Below are 15,441 nucleotides of genomic sequence, written 5' to 3' on the forward strand. Positions count from 1 at the left end.
CGCAATTTGTATGTTGAAATTAGAAATATTTCTGTCATATTTTCTAACAGAAATGTTACAATTAACATAAATGTAGGGTGGAGCTTTTTGGATGTTATGTTTGGTTAAATTTTTGTAACATTGATACAAGAGCGGGGAATTAGGAATGGGGAAAAATTCGTGCTTGAGGGAAAAAACCGGTCATGTTTCGAACTCGAGACTTATTATACTTTTCTATTTTTCTTTGTCAATTCGAAAATACTGCGTTCGTTACGGTTTTGAAATACTTTGATCGACGATCAACTCAAAGCAAAAATACTGCGGAGGACAGCCATGGACTTTTGTGTTTATAATTCATTCGGCTAGTTGATCGCTTGCACTTATGAATAATTAGAATTAGTTTAGCTTAGCGATGTCAGAAAATAAAAGAATCTGAAAATTGGATAATTAATATTTGCTTTTCCGAATCTGAACATCGATATATCGGATGAAAATAGCAGCATCGGTTCTGAATAATCGACAAAATATTACTAAAACAAATGAGCTAATTTAAAATAATTAATAGAACGTACTATAACAAGAATTTGCCTAGGCCGCTTAGCAAAAGTGAACTAATTAATGACAGCGTTAGTTTTATTATTCAGTGTGCTACTGTTGACAGCAAATAAGTGGTATTTTGAAGTTTTCTGTTAGCTTTTTGACGTAATCAGATAGTGCGGAGTCGTTATTTATTAGAATATTTCAACTCAATATAAAATACAGACTAGATATAACGTTAAATTATTGTAACAACTTGTTTTTAATGACTCAATTAGGTAACAATCAATCGATTTGTACAGAAAAAGAAGCTCTTAATAATCAATAATATTTGAAAAATGGATTAATTTAACGCCCGAAAGATCAATTCTTCAAGAATCGTCAAAGAATTTCGCATCACTAGTTTAGGTTCGAATTGCCATGAAAGAAACGATCTCCGGTTTTGCGTTGGTGCTCCACCTCCCAAAGAGTGTCATACATAACAGTTCGTTACAGCTTGATTATTTTCTCTAAATTTTCATGAGTTTTGTTCGTAAAAGTGTTCCATCGGTGACACAATCCAGTTCTATATCCATGCCTCTCGGTATACTGGGAATAGTATTCCAGGGCGTTTTTATGTCCCGCGTAATGGCTGAGCGCGCCCTTTTCTCGAAAAGCCGTACGCGCGCGGTGCCGGAGGATGATTGCGGAAGAACTCTGTGCGCGTGTCTGTGCTATTCAAGTTTCGTCCTGCGAATATCCCGGGATTCGCGCTGCGCTCGACACGCACAGGCACACGCACGCCAGGATCCATATTAGTGTGCGCGAGCGGAGCAACGCGCACTCACACAACGGCCACTGCGGCGTTGGCTCTCACGGACACTGGATACGGCAGAAGGTGGTGGTTTCCCGCTCGCTCGGTACTGTAGCGCAAGACACACGGGGTGGCCGAGAGCTGGATGCCGGCGACGTCACCACGGAAATCAAGAGTAATGCCAACACGAAACTGCACTACCCCGCAGCTCCCGGCGTCCCGACACCCCGCCCACCTCCGCAACAGCCACCCACGGGAATAACACCTTCGCCCTCCTCCTCGCCCTTCTCCTATCCAGCTACCGACGCTGCTTTCATCCCGATCCCCGATTCGTCTCTCCTCTCTTTTACTCCTCTCGACTCGTCCGCAGTTTTCTGCAAATCTCGCGGCAGCCGCAGCGGAGGTAGGGTACCTTGTGCCTATCGGCCCCGAGGATATAAGGGCGCGTTTACCGCCCACTCAGATTTTCACGGAGTCGTAACGATTCTGGTGATGTCTTTGTCGGATGTACCTGACTACTCGAGCGATTCGCGAAACACTCGCGGGCCCCTTCTCTGACTGCTTCTTGACTCGAGTCATCGAGGATCATCGAGGTGCCGGCACCGCGTCGTCAAATTGATACCGTCGCTCCATCTTCTAACGATACCTTCTAAGGATAACTGCGACTATACGAAACTCTATGCAAAGGCTATCGCATCATTGGAGAAGTTCTGTTATATGGTTTATGATCATGCTCAGAGAATGTGCCGATCAAAGTAAACAATTGCTGTGGATATAAGTTGATTGACCTCCGATGAGGTGTTGTCTCGACTTCGTTAAAACGTGAACTCATGAAGACATCGTAACAAAGTGTCGATCAACTTTGGTTTCGAAAACTTTTTAACCGCGACTTTGTAATCAATGACCATTCTGACAGTGTAGCATGAATGGGTTCAAGTGATGGAAGAATTCCATCGCCGGATGCTTCGGAACGGAACAACGGAAAGAATCTTATGGTGATACAAGTTCGGCAGCACTCGGGGCGCGTGGTGGTCGACGAATTGCGCGGATCAGATCCACCGCCCTGCCCCCAACGGACTCGGAAATCACGCCATTTGTATGATCGGCTGTGATCCCCTGCGGGTGATACCAGCACTACAGCGGAACGTCTTTTAATATACACTATATCTCTCGGGGTGATGTTGCCGGGATAAAGAGATACGTCGGTATGTATACCGGGGAAATATTATGTATACGCGTTGTGGTGGAAGGAGGAGGACCTATTCGAACCAAAGCTGGAAATCCATCGCTGGTGGATGTTGGGGAAGGACAGTGACAAATTGTTCCGATAACGGATTGTCGATTTTCGAAACAGGCGATGCCGTCTGCGTACTACTCGTATACTGTGAATCAATTTTTCAATTATTCATCGGGATAGGGATTTTGAACTGAAGTTAAACTGGATTTAATCTGTTCAAGTTTGAACGGAGGTAGCTGCTGTATGGTACAGCTGAACAACAGACTGTCTTGTTCATTAGCAGCCTTCGGCATTTGATTAGAGTATCCGAGAATGCCACAACTACCCCTTTATAATAGTGGAACCTACCTTGACTGCTAGCTGAATTGTAGTGAAAACTGCAATGTTTAACGAAACTAACGTCACTCTGACTTCCGACTCTTTCGTCGTTTAATTTGGTCTGTTCTCTAATGGATCCAATCGGTTGTACTGTTCACTGATATCACGATGTTTAAGTTCGTAGAGTTGATATAACGAAACATTCAGGGAAAATTACTATTCGCAATTATGGAATATGAATTGGTAGGAGTCAAGTTTTCAAAATATGGTGTATGCACTGCTTATTTACGGTTTACTGAATTTCCGAGAATGATAAAGTTGCAAAATAAGCACGTTTCCTTAATATACATCGTCGCAATAACGTTACTCACGATAATTTCAACTTACAACGACTCTTTCATTCGATATCGATAGATGACTCGATTCTATTCGACAAGGAATTTGAAAAGATGTTTCAAATCATCGACAGCTTGCCTCGGAATCGCGTAGAGCTTTGAATCAAGAGACTGAAGTTAATAACGTTAACGTAACGAGACAGAGAGGAGCAAAATGACTATTTTGCATTTTATAGCGACTTTGAAGTAGTCGAGTTTTCCAAACATGTGTGTATTTTTTCTCATTGTAATTTACTGTATCTCAGATATTCCTGAAACTGCTAAACAACGATTTTACCAGAAACGTGAATCATTACAATAAGTAATAACCACCTTACCAACTTCAGCATCGTTTGACTCTGCATGTAACGTTGTTGGTAATTGCACTCTCAAGTAATATGGTCACCGGTGACTTGGAATAGTCGTATTTAAAGCCAATTTGCAACTGACCAGTTAACTGAATCCCCGTCGCATTGTCAGCAGCTGTTTATATTGGTACAGATTAAATTAATCCCCCGGTAAATTATCCGGCTGTTAGGATATTTAGCGGTAAGCGTCTTAGAGTGTAAGGGAGAGAGAGAGAGACGAAGAGAGAAGGACTTCCGCCCGTCACTTTTCAAGCGCACGAGATGCAGTCCAGAATTACAATTCTCGTATTTTCGATCACCGCTGATCCTAGTGTTGAACTATTCAAAGTTTGAATTCACTCAAGTGTGCCTCTATCTTTCTTTATCGCTCTCTCTCTTTATTTTTGTTGATTTTTTTTTTTATACACATGACGCGCGAATCGGGATTGGAAAATCTGATCGGTGGTTCATCAGTCGAAATTCGTGCACTACACCTCACGCGGATTGTTAAAACATCGTTAATTGATGTGCCTTGATGTCGCTGCTGCAATGGCATTCAGAAATAAAATCTGGATCCATCTGCTCGTCACATCTAACATTTGTGTACCTACAGTGACGGTACGTACTGCAAATTGCAAATGTTTCTCATCGATTATTCGTGAATATCCGAACTGTTTTCCACGCGAGGTTTTTTTCAGGAAACGCGCCAGCCGAGCTACCGGCTAGGAACCGCAATCCGTAAATGATTGCATAACGAGATATAAACTTAATATAAATTTTACTCTATGTCAGGATGTGTAATCAATTTATTTTTATTTACATGGCCTTGTGTATACACAGCGACGTATGAAACATCGATCATGTAACAATATAATATAATAAATTAAGTAATAGCTAAACGGGTAAAAAAAAAATATCTTGGAAAGACTAATCTACGGGGTTCAATCTTACAATAGTTCGATATCGGAAGTGAACGTTTATTCATTTTTTATTTTATCTTACGTGTCATGCGTAACGCGTGTTACAGGCATTGGTTATCTTTTCTTTTCATTCACGGTAGCTTTCCGTACGTCCCATTAGCGTACTTGTCGCAAAGTACAAATCCACCCGAACGTATAATTCATACTTATTGCTGCCATCTGTCAAATTCATCCTAGAATTGTACACGTAGTTCTCTTCCGTTCCGAACCAAGATTATGGAACAGGGTGAATGAGCTTTTGCCATCCCTTTCAACAAGTCTGACTGTCGGTACCGTTTGAAAGCTCGAAACTCCGCCGAGACTCTCGATACGAAACGTCGTTAGCTTGGGGCTTTGTTTCTGTCGGTAAGGCAGCGACCTTCAAGCTAGCCTAATACCTGCTACTTGCGTGTCGAATCTAGGTTGACCGTTTTCTTTTTTTGTGAAACTCGTTTAAGTACTACAAAATATAATCTAATATTGTTTAACGCTTGAAACGATTACTCATGGTGGTGATGAACATGCACCTCGCTTCTACCGCGCGGTCATCACTCGATGATAACAGTGTTTGTCCAACCGCGCGTTTCAACAACCGTTCACGGACATCGCACTGACGGTTGTAAGGGTATATTGGTACCGTACCGACGCTAGAACCAATCTCTTTACCACCAATTGCCGACATTCACATTTTCAGGCATGGGAGTGATCGTCTACACTTCGCCATTCTCGATGTTGTTGTTACTGATCGTCGATAACTCCGCTCTTATCATCTTGGCGAACCTTTCCAGTGCCTGAAATTACGGAAAGCTCACGTTATTGGGAATATTGGGTGAAATTTGTAACCTTTTCTCGGTCTCCTCGCAATTCCGATCGGTAATACGCACCGAATTCATATCCTCGTACGAAGCCTTCGCGAAGCTGGCTCTTATTGCATTGCAGGGCTGACTTGGGTCCGCCATAAACGCTGCGCCTGGCACCAGTAATACTCCGTGGGTAACCCCGCGCTGCATTACCATCCTCCAGGTATCCTTTACCCCTCGGACTTTTATCCAGAGGAAAAAACCCCCGCTCGGTATCGTGAAGTCTGCCAGACCTGTTTAGTCGATCAAACAAAAGACGCTCTTGAAACGCTCGTGTGGAATATTTTCAGAACACATTTTGAACGACGATTCCGAGTAACTGCTTAAATCTTGAAAGAATAGTCTATTCCGATCGTTTACGTGTGTCAAAACAATCTACGACTTACCGTGAAGGTGTTTCTTTGCCAGAGCTGAAATAACGTCTCTCCGTTTTTTGTAGAATACTCTAATCCTGCGAAAGTGTTCCATAAGCCTGTCGTGTCCCCAGATTTTTAGCAGGTTGTAAACTATAACCTGCGTATAATATGAAAGATTTTTAAGAGTTGTCAATGACCGCGTGTGCGCAAATATTTCGTTATGAACTCTGCACGACATCGACGCAAAGACGTGTCGTGTTGTTGCTCTTTTTCTTTTATATTCTCGAAATAATCTTTATTTCACCGAGAACGGTAAGAGCTTCAACTGATTTATCGCGTAAAATTATAGAGCATCGGACACGCGTCTGAGGTCGCAGAGTTCGTAAAATAACCCGTGATTCGAACTTTTATCAAACTTGTTTCGTCTTTCTTGGACGTTTCTTTTCTCTCTTTTCTCCTCGTTATTTATCATACGCGTCTTAGAAATCATCATTTCTTCCTTATCTCCTACAGCCGTACGATTACTGCGATCGGCGTCTTTTCGTGAGGCATAAATAAATTGGAGTTTCAATTATACGTTTAACCTTAAGATTTGCGATACGTAAAGGCTCGACATCTAATGAGATAATATCAAAACGAGAGAAAGTGCAATGAGCAAAATCGATGGCTACGATTCGATTAAAAAAATTTGAAAAAAAAAAAAAAAAATAAGAGTCAATCAATGCGATCGATTCAAGCATCTCGACGAACCTGTGATATTGTAGGTGCGTGAAGGTGGCTGCTTTGCATGTGAACTTCGATACTGGCTACGAGAGGTGCTGCCGCGGTGATAAAGCCAAGTCTGAGTCCACTGCTCAAAATTTTCGAAAATGAATCTAACCGTATGACTCGTCCCTCCGTGTCCAGGGACAAAAATGACTTTGGAGCTTCCTGAAATTATAATTTGAGGAATATGATTAAAATTAATTCGATGTGCGATCATCAACGGATGAAATTCTTTGATTAAATTTCTCGCATGATGTGACAATTATTATTACGTAATTATCATGTATGTTGCAATTATTTCTTAATCGCTATTCCGCCTAATCTTAATTCTCAACTCATTGCGCCACGGTATAATAACGATAAAAATATCATCTCTGAAATTACACACACATACAGAAGTGTTCAAATTTTGCAAGATTTACGTGAAACGTGCGATAAAATATTTCCTCAAATAATCTCATCGCCGCTGCTTATCAACTCTCAACTCCAACCTCGCCGTGATAGGTATACAAAAATTTCGTCACTTTTTTTCAAGTTTCTCGTGTCGTTAAGTCATTCTTATTTATCGAAATCGTTCGTAATACGTGAATTTAATCAAATCATTCGTTCGATTTTCGAAGCGTATGATTATAAAAGCAAGCTTAATTTTTTTTACGAATTCTTTATCAATACCTAAGGAAAAAATACAACAATTTTACGTCGTAAAATTTCAGAGTTTTGAATAGAATTTTCGGTGTCAAAGTAAATTCGTTTTCGCAGCTTTTTCGCCAATTCCCAAGATCCAAAGTTCTAAACATCTCGCTAAGAATATAAGAGTATAAAAAAAATTTGTTAATTTATCAAAAATTCGAGTCTAGATGACGTTCACTTACATCTGTGAAGTACATGTAGTGGTAGGGATCGTCGTCGAGGATGAGGAAATTGTATTCGCAGGCGAGTCTGTAGATATCCTTGCGTCTCTCGAGGGGCAGAACCGACCCTGTGGGATTTGCTCCGGTCGGGTTGATGTACATTATCTTTGGCATCTTTTTTCCCGCGGCTCTACGGCCCTTCAGGATTTCCCTCAGAAGCGCGGTGTCGACGCCAAACGCGTCCTGGGCGACGGGTATCAGCTCCGCCTTGTGCGGCGATAGCTGGTGAAAACGAAACAAAAACAAAAAAAAAAAAAAATTAAACAGTGCAAGGATGATTATTCAAGTGAGGGAAAATTTATCGGGATTTATTTTACCGATCCGACAATTTCTTTGTGCAAAAATTATACCACATGGCTTATATTGCAGTTTACGTTTAGTCGATAGAATAATAAACATGTAAGGTACTAATTTTGTTGTTTTGCCGTCGGGTCTTTTTTATTCTCTCGTACATCTCATTCCAGAATATTTGATCTTATACAAAGATTTACGACGATGATTTTTAGGGGCGGGGTTGAAATTTCGAATTTGAAAAGTTACGAAAACGCCAAATTCTGAACGTTTTTGCGACGAAACTTGGAGTAAAGAAATAAAACTCGGACGAAATATTAAAGTTTCGAATGATCCGAAAATCGACGCTCAAAGTTCCGAAAGGACAAAACTGAGAAAATTACAAAATCTGAAGCATCGAAATTTCGGATGATCGAAGATTTTCAGTTCTGCGAATTTCTGACTGAGTGAAGTTTCGCCACTTTGATCCTTCTCTGTTTCGGATTTTGGATATTTTTATGTTCGGAATCCAGGTGATTCTGATTTTCGGTTTTTCTGACTTTTTACATCCGCTCGTTGAGTAAACTACTACTCTGTGAGTAGATTTAAATTTTCGGAATTTTTCTCTTTGGTGACTCGAATTTTCGGAACTTTAATCCGTCGGGTTTCCGACCATTCGAAACTTTGTTGTTTTGTGAAAGTTTGATTTCTTTACCTCAAGTTTCACCATCGAATAATTAGGATTTTGGCGCTTTCGGAACTTTTCAAATTCGGAATTTCAACCCTGCCCCGTTTTCAACGAAGATATCGAACTCTGCAGAAACGCATGCTTTCATTCTATTTGTCGTTTCTTTTTTTTTTTCAGGATCACTTACCACAACTTCTGTACCCGTGTAAAAGGGGTCCTGGACCAGGACGGGATCTCCTGGTCCGACGATCGCTTCGAGAGCCTTGCTGAGTCCATCTTGGCCGCCGGAAACCACGACGATATCCCGGCTTTCCCACAAAGGAGGTGCGTGATTTTTTCTTTGCAGTTCCCTGAGCGCCTGAAATTTCGAATACGCTTACATTTTATAATGTCGAGATTTCTTTTAAACGTTGATATATAACAGCGATTCATCGATACATATATATATATATATATATATATTCAAATGGATGTTAATTTTGGCGGGAGAAGTCGCTGAAAGAATTGCTTGATATTGCCGTATCACCGAAACTCGACGAATTTGATGAGATTTTTTTCACTCTTACGCCACTCGATTTTTCTCTGTCAAAAAAAAAAAACAAAAAAAAAATTCTGGAAATATTGGAAGGAAATCGTTCAACTTCTACATTCATCGAAAATCATCATTTTTACTTTTTTATCATCTGTCCGATAAATCGACGATTTTCCATTACGATGTATTCTCTAACGCTGATTGGGTCAAAGAAATCAACGTTTCGAAAAGACGTTCAACAATTATTCAGATTTCAATTTCGGGATATCGGAATCGAGTGAAACTGATGACATAAAGAAAAAAAAAAAAAAAAAAAAACCAATCAAACAAACGAGAATATAAATAATCAAAAAATTATCCTCTTTATATTATTGCGAACGTGACGAAATAGCAATAATCGCGTAACACGCAGATGGATTTCGTAATATTATAGCAACACAGTTAATACACGCGATACGGTTGACTTCATGCAGATGAAGATAAGAATATTCCAAATACATTCACAAACGCGAATAAAGACGACCGGCAGTCTGCCTTGGATGACGTATTCGCGGGAGAAAAAAAAATATATATTTATACATATATACATATATATATTATCCCAACACATGCAGATTATACTGTTGTATGAAAATTTCATTCTTTGGGAGAAAGGAGAAAAAATCGAATTTATTTCTCAGTTTTTTTTTTGTAATTCAGGACGTATTTCGACGTCGAAACTCGTAGCTTTTTTACACTGCTAAATGATTTTCCCATTACCTGAAGCAACGGGGGGTATCCTTGACTCGGAATATACTGCAGTGCTGCACCGAGTTCCTCACCTTCGAGGGTAAAACTCGAACCGTCTATAAGTTTGAGGCTTATTTCCGTGAACGGGAATGTCTCTTCGTTCGGCATGCCCTCCGCCAACGAAATCAGTTCCATCGGCGCCGAGTATGCGATTTTTGCTGAAGGGCGGAGGCGAAAAGTTTAAACGAACCGTAGTTCGAAATTAAAAATGAAAAATGAACATTTTTTTTTAATCCTGTCAGGATGAAAAATCGTATCCAAATCAACGAAAAAAATAATTATCGGCACAATTTTCGGCAGATTATTTTCCTCATTCGAACCGTACAAATGTTTGTTAGTGTAAAAATAATCTTATTTAGAATCGGTTTCTATTATTTTTTTTTTGTTTTTTCGATTATCAATTTAAACAAATCTGTATTCCACTGTTGTAAGTTTCCGTATCTAACTTTCTACACTGTATTGGAAGTTTTATTGGACACGAAACAGTGAATTTAACCATACGCTTACTGTTTATTCAATCTACAAATAGAATAAATTCACTGTACGATTTAGTAAAGTAAAAAAAAATTTCCATGCAAATTTAAGACAGATTTACATCGTATTTTACATCGCTGCACCGAATTTTGTAAATTTGCAACATGATTTCGTAAATTGACAATTCTTTTGCACAGCAAATGTGTAGTAAATTTACAATAATGTTTGACAGTGTCTGTTGAAAAATATGTTGAAATGATTTGTTTCCTTTTGCTTTGGTATTAAGTCACCGAAATATTGCAAAATGAAGGAGATTCAACCTCTGTAAGGAATCTTGCTTATAATCGAGAGAGAGAGAGAGAGAGAGAGAGAGAAAGAAAGAGAGCTTGATAATGAAAAATTGGATGATTTTGACTAATTTAGGTATGAAATACTCACTCAATTCTCTGGTCGGTGCCGTTCGCCTCCTCTTCGAAACCTCAGTTTTGAACTGTGAATAGTCCATTGTTGGTTAATGATTAGTTTGTCTTCCGCCCTCTTCGATCACTGTATCTTTATCTCATTTCCCCTTTTTCTTATTTTCCCTGAGTTTTCTATCCGTTCATTTTTTGTCAATTCAATTATACGCGGAAAACCGTTTTTAATTTTTTACAGTTTTACTCGAATAAAACTCGATCCTTGTTGTTGAAAGCTTTGAAATTTGACGCTAGGTGAAGAATCGCTTCGGCTACTTGCTACACTTTATATCGAGTGACTGCCGGTCAAGAATTGACGAGCGCTTTTATATTTCGCGATAGCATGAATATTGCGTCAGATAATCTCGCGTTTATGCTTTGCAAAAAATAAACACAAAATTCATTCAGTTCAATCAAAATTGCACAAGTATGCACAATTAGCTTCCTGCGGTAAGTGACTTGTTTTTATTCTCTTTTTTTGCCAGTTTTGTATCCCTTCTTTTTTTTTCTTTCTTTTCCAATCAAATTTCTTACCACCGTTCTTATTTTTTCACTCCCCTATCTCTTTTCGTTCATTTAAACGACTGATTTCTTCCTCCTTTTGTTTCATTATCCCTAATTTTCCTCCATATTCTTTTTTATTCCTCTTTTTTTTTTTTTTCCCTTTTGCACATGTTTCCCGCCCCGTCTAATTGTATTCATTATTATTTCACGTAGTCGCGCGGCTCTCAAAGTTTCATTATACAACTTACGCACGTCTCGAGTGTACAATATAATGTGAAAAATATCTAAAATCAAGAAACGAAGGATTGAACGCCTGACAATTTTTACACAGGATTTTTCCAAAATTTTCACAAATTTTGCAACACTCCCGTCATAATCTTTGACACAAATTTTCTTACTTACGAAATATCCCGCAAACAATCGTATTAGTTTTAGGTTTACATTGTACTTTTTTTTACTTCGTTTTCAAAACTATATTTCTATTTCTACTAACCCGTGCAACGCGTGGTAAATATTTAATACGACTTTACACGTCTCGCGATTCATCAAAACGTGATCAAATTTTACAGCATTCAAATTTGACGATTATCAACCGATCTTTCTCGCAGATATCACAATTCTCTTGCATAATTTTTTTTCGGCAGCGGTTTTTTATTATTATTTTTTTTTGACTTATCCTGAAATTTTTATCCTCGTCTCTTATATATCTCCCCTCTTCGTGCACGATGATTAAGTTCGTAAAATTATCTCCTAATAATAATATATGTTATCAAGTCAATATTGTTATTCAAAGTAAAGTGCGCTGGTACTCTGATTTTCATATCCCATGCCTGTAAATTGTAACGATTTTATTCCTATAAACGTTTCCCTCTTTTTGCATATTCGTACGTCTGTGTATAAATCAATTTCCTTTGAATTGCGCATAATTTCACTATTGGCACACTTTTCTTGTATGCCTCTTATTTTCATTTCCCTCTAATATATCATCGCGTCTCCGTTCGCTGAACTGATGCAAGAATTAGACAAATTTTAGCAGCACGCTCACCCATGCTCCTCGAGAAAACATGAATATTACACTTTGCTCAATACTACTAAGTAGAATAATAAAAATAAAAAAAAAAAAAAAACCGTCATCAGTAAATATTGATATTTATATCCTTATCATTCGCTACGCGCATAAAACGCAAGCGTTTATTACAGCGTACGTTAAGTTATACACTGATTTCTCTGATCCATTCAAGCTGTATAAAAACAAACTCAAATGCGCGTCATCGTTCCTATTTTGCGTTAATCGTTCAACAATAACGGAAAGATAATATTGAAAAAAAAAAAAAAAAAAACTTTTCACTTACACTCAAGCTTTGATTGTTTTTTTTTTTTTTTTCTCTCATTTTTATTTTGAAACGAAAAATATTTTCGCGAGGTCGGACATGAACCTGGTTTTGTACCCTTGTTTATGCTTTATGAAGGAAATTATTTTTCTTTTTTTTTTTTTTTTAATCGAAACAATCGATAATCGTGTATAAATTGCTTCTTTCATGCATAAGGCACATAGGTATAGAAATGAGAGGGTGTTTATTGAGCATTGTTTGGGATGCAATATAAATTATCATCGTTATTGTATATCTACAGTGAAATGGGAAAGTTTATGGAAAATACATTTGAAATTTAAATGAAAATTATTTTGCACGCTGTGCGGACAGCGAGGCGAGGTTGAAATTTTGATTTAGAATATATTACTGATGAGGTTAAATTTATCATCATCGTCATCGTCGTTCACAGCGTTGTAATTATTGCGGCTTTATTACCTGGAGTAAATTGATCCGCAGGTTTCGGTACTTTGACTCGTAGTTTCGATTACGTTTTCTTTTTTTTTTTTCTTTTCTTTTTTTTTTTTAAAACCTTTTTCACGCAGTACAAGTCATCAACAATGAAACTTTGACCGATACTATTGCGAATATATTATATACATATACATTTAATGCCATTACCAATTTAATGTCATTGTGCCGAAATGATAATCTTCAGTTTAATCTCAACATACGCCCGATGCTTTATACTTTCATTTCTGCATTATAATTATTAATAACGTAAATAACCGTGTAATACCTATATTCGCAAAACGGAGCTCGTATGAATTTTTCGTATTCAGCCCTACAGTGCTACCAACTTAATTTGCGGCCGAAAAATTTCAAACGCGAAATAGCCGGTTTTTGTACTCTACTGGAAATCGCCTGTTATTCAAGCCTGATTCGAGATAGCCGATTTTTCTACGCAACCGTCGAAATCAGTTCCAAAAGAACTATTCAACGGTTATAAAATCACCGAAACCGATACGCAATATCCGTTGGACACATGCGGAAGAAAATGAAAGATCGCAAAAAAGTGTGTGAACGAAACGAGTGTACGAATGAGAAGGAGAGAGACGGCGCAAAGAAAATGAGGAAAATCAAGAGGATGAAATATATTCACGGGAAATCTGAGCTCGGCCCTTAATTACCCTAAAATTGCTTCGCATCAATTCTTTAACCAGATTAACCGTCTAGACTAGCTTCCAGCTTGGCGGTAGATATGAGCCGGTGCAGTTTGCGATATCCGTAAAATCCTCCGGCTTTTCCACCCCCCCCCCCCCCCCCCCCCCCCCCCCCCATGAATGCATCTAGCTTGAGAGGTGAAAAAGAAGCATCACCTTCGCTTCCTCACTTTCCGTTCCTACACCTGTACAGGGTGTCCCGGAACTAAGTGACCCAACCGATAGGGATAATAGAGGATGTCTAGCCGAGTAAATTAACCGGAAGTACATGCGGTATCCAAAGTCACGTTCGCGAGATACGACTGGTTGAAAAATCGTGTTTCAACGACTGGTTTCTGTGATAAAATTACACGCATTATCAAATTTCAATTCATTCGCATTGTCAATTATCATATTCTGTTACTAAAACCAGTCGTTACGAGACTTTTGGTCACACAATTTTCAACTCTATATTTTTTTTACCCGAATTCTGTTACTCTTTTTCGGCTCGCTGATCGCGAATGTGAAGTCGGAATTGGGGTTGTTTTCAAATCCAAAATGACGGATCCAATACGGTGGATACGAAGTCGAAAAACCTGTCAAAATTCTGACCGAAACATGTTATACTCGGGGGTTTTTTGGCGTTATACGAATTACGAAGTTGTTGCGGGACGAGTTGCGCCTAACCATTAATCGAACGAAAACTATAACTCGTCCCATAGATCTGCCGGAAAGAGAGCGATACTTTGGACGGTTAAGCGAGGTGAACGCTGAATATGAATAAAATGTCACTTACTTTACGTTTGTTTAGTACCCAATACGGGCTGCGTGAAAGCGGGCAGTTGAAGACTGTCTTTTTGTTTATTTGTTAAGTTTATTGAATTAATTTTAGGCCAGATTTAGGGTAGCAAAGAAAAGATAATATTTATTGTCATTTTAAGGTATACCAATGGGATTTGAACACGTGCGAGAGATTTTGTACAACTAATATGGTTGAGCAAAACCGAACGATTTGAAATTTAGCGTTCTCTTTGGACACAAAATCTGAAGCATGCTTACTCAACTCTAAATTTGAAGTTTTAAAGTGAAGTCAAAAACTGTCGTACGTAAGAGACCCGAAGTTCTCAAGTGAAGCGATGACAAAGTGAAATCCGTCGAACGGGATTCTCTCCTAGAATATTGAGACTAAGCGGAAGTAACACCTGATTGGTTTCCCATTATTTGAGAAGGCAGGAATCAATCGGAAAGAATGAAATATATTTTTAGTTACCGATTGGTGAATATATAAAAGAACGGAAATGCCCCGTGATTGGTTCTCCACGGTTTCCGGAAGGTAGGACCAATCAGGGAAAAGATAAGATATTTGGTAAATTCTAATTCGTTAGTCTTCCGCTCGTCCCGGGGCCCATGGTAGTGGGACAGTTATGCCCGTTATACGCTCGCAGGTAAAAACCTCTCGTCTCTTGTTCATAATTGCCAATAACTAATCTATCCTATTTGCGGTATTCTGTCGATGGTTTATTGCCCTGCATGTGAGCGCCAGACGTCTAATCCTGTAAAATAACCTTCCGGTATTTTCGGGCATTTACTTTAGTAGCATGACTTCGCGGAGTGCATCCTTGTTGTCGACGGCAGAGTTGACTGGTGTTCAACGTAGGAACTTCAGCGGTCAGGAGCGTACATACCTATACGCAAAATCATTTATGGTGCCTTCGGGGTCACAAATTTCGGAAATTTTCTTTCGCGAGAATATGTGCAGAACATTAATTCTTTGGTATCAA

General features: G+C 38.9%; 1 protein-coding gene and 1 long non-coding RNA gene across 2 annotated transcripts in view; one reads left to right on the forward strand and one right to left on the reverse strand.

Annotated features, from left to right (window-relative positions):
* LOC138191033 (uncharacterized) overlaps nt 1-8,669 on the forward strand; it is a 62,143-nt gene extending 53,474 nt beyond the window's left edge. Inside the window, exon 2 of the long non-coding RNA XR_011177273.1 lies at nt 8,572-8,669. This is a non-coding gene — a long non-coding RNA (uncharacterized lncRNA). The remainder of the gene's footprint in view (nt 1-8,571) is intronic.
* On the reverse strand, nt 4,374-10,948 carry LOC124219239 (kynurenine/alpha-aminoadipate aminotransferase, mitochondrial). The gene is made up of 8 exons (XM_046626543.2): nt 10,628-10,948; nt 9,686-9,873; nt 8,582-8,752; nt 7,398-7,658; nt 6,511-6,690; nt 5,791-5,917; nt 5,429-5,637; nt 4,374-5,335 (listed from the first exon to the last, which is right to left on the reverse strand). The coding sequence occupies exons 1-8, from the start codon at nt 10,692-10,694 to the stop codon at nt 5,255-5,257; spliced, it is 1,284 nt and encodes a 427-aa protein (XP_046482499.1). The 5' UTR covers nt 10,695-10,948; the 3' UTR covers nt 4,374-5,254.
* Between the last annotated feature and the right edge of the window lie 4,493 nt (nt 10,949-15,441).

This window comes from Neodiprion pinetum, chromosome 5 (genome assembly GCF_021155775.2).
Source record: "Neodiprion pinetum isolate iyNeoPine1 chromosome 5, iyNeoPine1.2, whole genome shotgun sequence".
Classification (NCBI taxonomy): domain Eukaryota; kingdom Metazoa; phylum Arthropoda; class Insecta; order Hymenoptera; family Diprionidae; genus Neodiprion; species Neodiprion pinetum.

Coding starts and splice junctions, on each gene's coding strand:
- LOC124219239 (XM_046626543.2), bottom strand. CDS start 10,694: ATGGACTATTCACAGTTCAAAACTGAGGTTTCGAAGAGGAGGCGAACG. Junction 9,874..10,627: donor GGCACCGACCAGAGAATTGA/GTGAGTATTTCA, acceptor TCCGCCCTTCAG/CAAAAATCGCATACTCGGCG. Junction 7,659..8,581: donor ACACGGGTACAGAAGTTGTG/GTAAGTGATCCT, acceptor CGTTTTCACCAG/CTATCGCCGCACAAGGCGGA.